Below are 10,007 nucleotides of genomic sequence, written 5' to 3'. Positions count from 1 at the left end.
CTTTGTGCCTCTATGTGATGGGTCAAACCACTCTCGCCGAAACAATACAATCTTTTTCTTTGGCCAACCTGAATACCTCACTTCAATAATCTCTTGAATGACACCATAATATTTAATAGTTTGACCAGTACCATCAACATCACCTTGTATGTAGACACCACTATTATTTGTTTTCTTGTTCCTAGAAACTTCTTCAGTTTGAAACTTAAAACCATTGACACAATACTTATTCATTGTCAGTACTTGAGATTCAGGTCCAAGTGCTACTTCTTTCACTAATTGCAAATATTGGACACTTGAGTATTCATCGTAAACCTACGTGATTGTTATTTCAAGTAATATAATTTAGTATAACATGAATGTATTATTAAATACTTAGTTATTGCACACTTACATAGTTAGTTATTGCACACTTACATAGTTCCTCAGCCATTTGAAAAATTCTGTATAAATGGCTTCATTACCCCATGTGTTTACGAACAAGCTGATCATTTTACATTCAAGTATTTCGTTAGTTAATGGTCACTTATTAGTATGTAATTTAATAATATATTTTTAACACTTACTTGACATATGATTGAATCTCTGGACAATTAAGTAAAATATGTGTCACAGCTAATTGCATTTCCATATCAGTGAAGCCTCGCTTTCCACGCTTTTTAGATCCTCGACCATTTTGATTAAATATTGATATAGGTGAAAATAAAGGATCAATATCGCCTTTATCATTGCGATTGAGCCTGTTTCTCCTACATGACACATCATGACCAAAGTAATAAGAATAAAAATCACTTGTTTCTCTCCCAATATGACCTTGAACAAATGATCCTTCGATCCTTCCCCTTTGCTTAATCGTTTGCTTCGAACTACCAATTTTTCTGCATGTATATATGTATATATATGTTAATATATAAAAGACTTGGCGAATATATATAACTTAGTGAATATTTCAAATGGATACCTCTCAAATGGATACATCCATCTTGTTTGAACCGGACCTCCGAGGCGCGCCTCTTGTACAAGGTGAATTGGAAGATGCGAAACCACATGGAAATATCTTCTCCAACTTAGTAGTAGTAACAAGAATATTTTCCTCCATCCTGTCTAAACTACTCTCCAATAACTTTCCAAAACACAAATCTTTAAAAAAAGACTTATCTCTGTGATTGGTTTCCATATCCTTTCGGGAAGATGGCTAAAAGCGATAGGAATTAAAGTTTCCATGAACACATGACAATCATGACTTTTCATACCTATCAATTTTCCTTCATTCATATCTGCCCGCTTTCCTAAATTCGAAGCATAGCCCTCCGACATCCTCAAATTTTTAACCCACTCAATAATTTCACGTTTCTCATCCAATGTGAATGAAAAGTTGGCTTTGGGCTTAACTATTTTACCATTATGTAATTCCTGCAGCCATAACTCTTTTCTCCTACAATATTCCTTTATGTCCATTCTAGCTTTTGGATTGTCTTTTGTCTTACCCTTAACATCCATCACAGTGTTAAACAAATTGTCAAAGTAATTTTTTTCAATGTGCATCACATTTAGATTATGTCGTAGCAGATTGTCCTTCCAATACGGCAACTCCCAAAATATGGTTTGCTTGGTCCAATTATGCTCAACACCATATCCAGGAAGTTTAGAAGGTGAAGCTTCTGTAACTTTAGGTAATTGAGAAACTCTCTCCCAAATTTGATGCCCTGTGAGTAATGGAGGTGGGGGGTCACTTTCAACCTTATTTTTCCTAAATGCATTTTTTATCTTTCTAAAATCATGGTCCATTGGCAAGAACTGGCGATGACAATCAAACCATGTATTTTTTTCTGCCATGCTTTAAAGTGAATGTCTTACTATTTTCCATACAATACGGACATGCTAATTTTCCAGCTATCATCCAACCAGACAACATTCCGTATGTAGGAAAATCATTAATAGTCCACATTAAAGAAGCACGCATAACGAAATTCTGCTTAGTTGATATATCATAAGTCAAAATACCTTCAAACCATAATTGTTTGAGCTCATCTATCAATGGTTGTAGATAGACATCAATCAAACTTTTTGGATTATGGGGACCTGTAATAACACAACTTAGAAAGATGTAGGGACTGGTCATGCACATTTCAGGAGGAAGATTATACGGAGTAAGAAATATCGGCCAGCATGAATAAGGCGAAGCATTATTAGAGAATGGTGTGAAGTTCAAATTCAAATTCTAAGTTCAAGTTCTAAGTTCAAGTTCAAGTTCTAAATTCAAGTTCAAGTTCTAATTTCAAGTTCAAGTTCTAAGTTCAAGTTCAAGTTCTAAGTTCAAGTTCAAATTCTAAGTTCAACTTCAAATTCTAAGTTCATGTTCTAAGTTCAAGTTCAAGTTCAAGTTCAAGTTCAAGTTCTAATTCTAAGTTCAAGTTCAAGCTCTAAGTTCAAGTTCTAATTTCAAGTTCTAAGTTTAACTTCAAACTCTAAGTTCAAGTTCAAGTTCTAAGTTTAAGTTCAAGTTCAAATTCGAAGTTCAAGTTCAAGTTCTAATTCAAGTTCAAGTTCAAGTTCTAATTCAAGTTCAAGTTCTAATTTCAAGTTCAAGTTCTAAGTTCAAGTTCAAGTTCAAGTTTTAAGTTCAAGTTCATGTTCTAAGTTCAAGTTCAAGTTTTAAGTTCAAGTTCAAGTTCTAAGTTCAAGTTCAAGTTCAAGTTCTAAGTTCAAGTTCAAGTTCTAATTTCAAGTTCAAGTTCAAGTTCAAGTTCAAGTTCTAATTTCAAGTTCAAGTTCTAAGTTCAAGTTCAAGTTCTAAGTTCAAGTTCAAGTTCTAAGTTCAAGTTCAAGTTCTAAGTTCAAGTTCAAGTTCTAAGTTCAAGTTCAAGTTCAAATTCTAAGTTCAATTTCAAGTTGTAAGTTCAACTTCAAATTCTAAGTTCATGTTCTAAGTTCAAGTTCAAGTTCTAATTTCAATTTCAAGTTCAAGTTCTAAGTTCAAGTTCAAGTTCTAAGTTCAAGTTCAAGTTCTAAGTTCACGTTCAAATTCTAAGTTCACGTTCAAATTCTACGTTCAACTTCAAATTCTAAGTTCATGACATTCAAACATTCATCATCTACTCATAACACTTCAATTACTAATTTCTAACTTCAAATTAACACTTTACTAACTAGTCCTAAAATCAAATCCAAAAAAATCTCAATTCAACCTCAAATTACATATTCTCAAGTTTAAACTAGTCCTAAAATACAAAAATGCTAATTCTTCACCAACTAACAATGCCCAATTTTTTTTTTAAAAAACCCAAAAATAAAAATCTTCAATTATCTATACCTAACTAACAATAATCAAATCAAATTAACAATTGAATAACACAACCCAACAAACAAAAGCAATAATATACTAACAAACAATCAATTATAATCACTAGAATTAAAGTTAAGTATCAATACTAGATGGACAGAAACACATTATTGAAAACAATTGTACTTGAACTTTAGAAATTTAGAAGCACCAACCTCAGTTGCCTAGCACGAAAAGTTCTAAAATTAGTTAAATATAAATTTCAAATCTAAAAATATTAGTTATATATATATATTATATATATATATATATATATATATATATATATATATATATATTCAAGTTTTCAATTCAAGTTCATAACTAATTTCAAAACTTAATTAGTTATATATTCAAGCTAATTAGTTCCAAGTTCAAGTTCTAATTTCAAGTTCAAGTATAAGTTCAACTTCAAATTCTAAGTTCATGTTCAAGTTCTAATTTCAAATTCAAGTTCTAAGTTCAAGTTCAAATTCCAATTTCAAGTTCAAGTTCAAGTTCAAATTATAATTTCAAGTTCAAGTTCAAATTCTAAGTTCAAGTTCTAATTTCAAGTTCAAGTTCTACGTTTAAGTTAAAGATTTAATTTCAAGTTCAAGTTTTATATAAGTTCAAGTTCAAATTCTACGTTCAAGTTCTAATTTCAAGTTCAAATTCTAATTTCAAGTTCAAGTTCTAAGTTTAAGTTCAAATTCTAAGTTCAAGTTCAAGTTCTAATTTCAAGTTCAAGTTCAAGTTCTAATTTCAAGTTCAAGTTCTAAGTTCAACTTCAAGTTCTAAGTTCAAGTTCAAGTTCAAGTTCTAAGTTCAAGTTCAAGTTCAAGTTCTAAGTTCAAGTTCAATTTCTAAATTCAAGTTCAAGTTCTAATTTCAAGTTCAAGTTCTAAGTTCAAGTTCAACTTCAAGTTCAAGTTTAAGTTCAAGTTCTAATTTCAAGTTCAAGTTCAAGTTCTAAGTTCAAGTTCAAATTCTAAGTTCAAGTTCAAGTTCTAAGTTCAAGTTCAAGTTCTAAGTTCAAGTTCTACTTTCAAGTTCAAGTTCAAGTTCTAAGTTTAACTTCAAATTCTAAGTTCAAATTCAAGTTCTAAGTTCAACTTCAAATTCTAAGTTCATGGCATTCAAACATTCATTATCTAAATTCATGACATTCAAACATTCATCATCTACTCATAACACTTCAATTACTAATTTCTAACTTCAAATTAACACTTTACTAACTAGTCCTAAAATCAAATCCAAAAAAATCCCAATTCAACCTCAAATTACATATTCTCAAGTTTAAACTAGTCCTAAAGTACAAAAATGTTAATTCTTCACTAATTAACAATGCCCAATTTTTTAAAAAAAAAACCTTAAAATAAAAATCTTCAACTATCTATACCTAACTAACAATAATCAAATCAAATTAACAATTGAATAACACAACCCAACAAACAAAAACAATAACATACTAACAAACAATCAATTATAATCACTACAATTGAAAAAAAAAACTAAAATTTAACCCTAACCTTAACAAGGAGAGGCAGCAGCACTGTAGCGACGGGACCGGCGAAGGCGGACGGCGACGGGGAAGGGCAGACCTGGGAGAGGACGCCGACCGGCGCAGGCGACGGGGAAGGGCGGCGTCGGTGACGGGTAGAGGATAAATATAGAGAGAAGGGAGAGAATAAGAGTGAAGAGAGAGAGGAAAATAAGAAAATAGTGATCTATCTTTCAAATATTTAATAAAAAGCGACGGACAGTGTCTCTAAGTCCGTCGCTTTTTTTAAATATAGTTGACTATTATTTTGACCAAAAAAGCGACAGACTAAGAGACACTGTCCGTCGCTTTTTAAAAATAGTTGACCATATATTTTGACCAATAAGCGATGGATATAAAGATGTCGTCCGTCGCCATAAATTTTTTTTTATAATAAAATAAAATAAATTAAAAGTGACGGACAGAGTCGTTAATTTTTAATTTATATATAATTATTTTTAATAAAAGCGGCGGACGGCGTCGCTATATATATTAAATAAATAATTATTAATTATTTATATATTTGACGCAAAAATCCATGAAAAAAAGCGATGGACTAAGAGATGTCGTCCGTCGCTTTTTGTAAAATAATTTTAAAAATAATTATTTTTACTAAAAAGCGACGGACAGTGTGGCAAAATGCGTCGCTTTTTTTAGCGACGCTGTCCGTCGCTTTTCAATACGTCATTTTTAAGCAGTTTTTTAATAGTGTTTCCCAAAGAGTTAGGCTCGGATAAATGAAAACTCTTTAACTCATTATCTTTAGATCCATGCTTGAATTGGTTGAGACAGGACTATGAGACTCGGTCTAGCTAGGACAGAGCCATCCTAAAGAGACTTTCTTCTGTTCTAGGTTTCCACAAAGCGGTATCATATTAACTTGTTAAATGTGGTTACCTGCTTGCTTAAACAATGGTCTGTTTTATTCATTTTTATTTTTAAAATTCGATCAGATTTATCTCAATTTTAAAGTGAATCATATGGGTAGTCTCTTGCATTTTAGAGTTAGTTGTGATTTCTTAAGACTCTTTGACATTCTGGTTTGATGAGACATATAATACCTAGTTGATTATGTTACCTGGAGGTCTAATGATTTTCTTTCAAGTTTTAATTATTCTATGTTGCACAAAGTTGGGTGTTTTAGCTCATTATGGACAAATTGGTGTTAAATTAGTTAACAAGGAATATGTTATTATTAGAATATCAAATATTTGACCAATTTGCTGCTTTGAGTTGTTTTATTGTAAGTGTCGACTCCTACTTGTTTACTTCACATGTGCTAATCATTTTATTCATCTTCTTTGCATGAACTCTCCCGTTTGAGTCCATTCGAACTTTCATTCCCTTGTATCCTCTCTCCGAGTCAACTTCCTTTAAACCGATTGAAAGGGAAGTTAATATCATTGGGTTAAAACCCAAGAAATACCAACAGATCAGTGGCAACAACAGCTCAAAGAGTTGAAATGAAAGTGCTTTCAGTTCAAATTGGCCGAAATTTGGACACCTGAAATGAGGCAGAGTTGCAGCAACTTCAAAGGGCTGAAACTCGCATTTTTCAGACTTTAAAAAGTTTGAAAATTGCGCCAGCAGCAACAACTAAGAAGCAGCAAGTGGACTTAAATTTGTCCAAGTTCTGTTCGCACTTTTATTTTCCTTATAATGTGATTTTGTGATATTTGCTTTTAACTTTTAACATTTATTTTATCTAACTTAGATGAATCCTTGGAAGTTTTTAAATAACTCTTCTATTTCGTTAGTTGTGTATTAAGTATTTAAATTTTCAAAACTCTTGCAAAGCTTAAGCTCTTAGACTAACTTAAGAATTATCAATATTCTTTCATAATTAATAATTAGTTTGAATCCATGTTTATGAGTTTGAACTAATTATTTAGTTCAAATTTTTGAATAGGATAAAATTGTTAAGTTTCTTAAAATAAATTAGTTATCTTTTAATTTAACTTAGGACTTTCTATGAATGACTTAAGGATCTTTAATATCATTTCATAGTTGTTAAACAAGGTCCTTTAATCCTTGTTTATGAGTTAGCATTAATTGTATGATTCAAAACATGACTATGGATAAAAGTTTTAAGTTAGGATTATTCTTGAGATTTTTAGAAATATCAAGAGATTTTTATCTAAGTTTCAAACGAGATTTTCATAAGTAACCATTTTTACAAAGTTAGCCAAATTTTTAACTCCGTCGGTCAATCGTGTGTTAGCGGATTCTCTAAGATGCCTAAACCCTTCCTTAGAGAATTATTTGAACTCTTACCCGACTCTGGTTTTATTTAAAATATTTTCTTTCAAAATTTCCTTTTAAAATGGTTTTCTTAATTTTTCCTTAAGTGGCGACTTCCAAATTATGATTTTTTCAAAAACTTAACAAAATTTGCCAAAGTTGCGAAGCGGTTTCGAAACCCTTAGTTTTCGAAATCAGGTCGTAACAATATTGGTGTGTGACGTCCTTAACATAGCTAAATTACCACAACGACAAACGTAAGCTTTTTTTGCATTGAATGTTTGAGATGCTTGAGACATAATAAAAAGAGATGTTTAAGTATTATAAAATAGAATAGGATGACAAAGTTCCTGAATTCTTCTTTTTATACACTAAAAAAGTAAATGTTACCGTTGAAAAGTAGCAATTTGTACTTTGTTACCGTTGTAAAACTTGGATAATTGAGTATTGTCACTGTTGGACAAAAAATATAGATAATTAAGACAGTCAATATTTTTTCATGTGGTTGGTTTAGATTGTACCAACGACATCTACACTTCAACACTAATAAGGTAAATACGGGTTGATATCATGATCCATAAATGTTCTATACTGCACCTACTAGAGTATGACGCTTAAATATAGACTGTAGCTAGTATAATTTAAAAGGGAGAATGATTAACTAATAATAAACAATATTATTGAAATTTATTAAATTAAATAAGTTTAAACAAGTAATGTAAAGGTCCAAATTAATACATTGAGGGTGGAGATAAATGATGTATGAGAAAGAGTTGTAGTTATACAATGAACATCTTCAAACTATGTGTGAAGAATGCACAGGTATGAATGAGGAATAGTTATGTGTGGTTATACAATCAACATGTTTACAACATAAGCATGTGATCATGTATGAGTCCATATAAATTGGGGTGGCAATAACAATGTGTGGTTGAACAAGTGACATCCTCACAACATACTTATGTTTTCTCAAACATTGTTCTAAGGATGTTGATTGTATAACCACAATTCTTCCTCGTACATCACTAATCACCACACCCAATATAAGTGTTAGATTCTAGTTGGTCTATATATAAGTGTCAGATTCTAGTTGGTGAAGTAACGATAATGCGTTAACATAGATATAAAACCGAATATACCTTACTAAAGTCAGAGTATAAATCTCATATGTCATACATACACCTTACACATATAGATGTATCGATTGTATAAAAGATTTATATATTTTGATAACCAGTAAATATTTAGATATACACATTTTACAACGGTAAAAAAAGTTCAAATTGCTACTTTTTGTAATGGTAACATCTATATTTTTGACAATTCATTAAGGATTTGTTTGGTAGAGTGTATATGCAAATAATGCTTGTATTAGTTATACTTAGATTATTTCTTAAGGATTGTCTGATTTGGTGCATAAAAAATAGTCACAAATATCATTCTAATTCTAGTTCTTAATCATATTCTAATTCATGCATTAGAATCATTGCATTACAAATACCATGAATTTTCATATAATAATAATTTTCATATATATAGACAGTGTACAAAATGTATGTCGTCTTTTGATTGATCTATATTAGATCATGAGTTATTACGATAATAGATGACAATAAATTGACGAAAATGTTGGCAGTTGCTTGATTACAGTAGCAAAAAAAAAAATAGAAACTCGATTACAGTTGCAAAAAACAATCAGTAGCTTCATTACAAAAACAAATTCAATCAAGCTTGTTTAAGATTTATTATTGTTCACACATGTAGTTCTCTTGTGTCCGGTTCTATTACAAGTTGAAAATTTGTTCCTTCTCTTGCTCTTGAAATTCTCACCACCGATGTCTTTGACACATTTTCTTCTTTTGCTTTCAAGCTTGGTATCGACAAGAGGCGAAAAAATATTCACATTAAGCAATGCTTCTTGAGCACACCATTTCGACTCGAGAGGGACAACATTAATAGAATCCATGTATGCAAGAAGGTACGCTTCAACTTTATACAAAGGCAAAGAGTACTCATAGATGCTCATACCATACTCAATGCCATGTTTCGATCGCAAAACGGCCATCGCGTGAGCACAAGGTATCTTGATCAAGTCATATTCCCTACATGAACATGACTTTTTCAGTAGCTCCACATAGGCAGTAACACCCGCACCAAACACGGTAAATTGATTGTCGTCCTCGATTATATTCTCCACATACAAGGAGTCGCCCTCTATCATTTTTTTTCTTGCAATTTTTTTCGCAGTCGGCACCATTTGATTACCCATTGATTTGAGGATATATGCATGCCTCTCCCTAAAGAATTCTCCAAACCTCTTAGCAATCGAATTAAATATAGATTTCCACGGGATACTCTCTTTCATCTATCAACATAGCATTGAGTGACTCGGCGATAGTTGTGGTCATCACATCATATCTATTGCCAGGAAAATGTGCCCTGCTCCATTTCTCAAAACCAATATCATGCTCAAGGACGACGGCTACTACGGGGCATTTGTTTTTGAATTCTACAAAATGATTGTCAAACTCCTCCAAAGAATAACCCCTTTTTTATTGTTCCTCGATATGGTCCATTTAACAAAGGATCATACATTTTAGGCACGTATTCTTTTTTAGTATCATCATTACACAATCTATTGCCGCATTGTAGTAAAGATAAAGGTAATCTCCACAATGATGATTTACGTGGAAATTTTTACCCAAGTACCTCATACAATATCCGTGGTGAGCATGATTGTAAACGTTCACAGTATCGTTGGTGATACTCTTGTGTCTATCGAAGATAAAAACACAAACCTGGTTCATCAACCACAATCTCCTTCAATTTCTCAAAGAAGAATGTCCAAGATGCATCATTCTCTTTGTCCACGACACAAAAGGCAATTGAATAAGCATGATTCTCCGTATCTTGTGTAACAGT

The 10,007-nt window shown here is 31.7% G+C and overlaps 1 protein-coding gene across 1 annotated transcript; it reads right to left on the bottom strand.

The window, feature by feature from the left end:
* Positions 1-8,820: 8,820 nt before the first annotated feature.
* LOC125838388 (uncharacterized) lies at positions 8,821-9,354 on the bottom strand. The gene has a single exon (XM_049517457.1). The coding sequence runs from the start codon at positions 9,352-9,354 to the stop codon at positions 8,821-8,823; it is 534 nt and encodes a 177-aa protein (XP_049373414.1).
* Positions 9,355-10,007: the final 653 nt, after the last annotated feature.

This window comes from Solanum verrucosum, unplaced genomic scaffold (genome assembly GCF_900185275.1).
Source record: "Solanum verrucosum unplaced genomic scaffold, falcon-dt-bn FXZP01000150.1, whole genome shotgun sequence".
Lineage (NCBI taxonomy): Eukaryota > Viridiplantae > Streptophyta > Magnoliopsida > Solanales > Solanaceae > Solanum > Solanum verrucosum.
The sequence above is the reverse complement of the archived record's forward strand: the minus strand, read 5'-3'. Positions and strand labels throughout refer to the sequence as shown.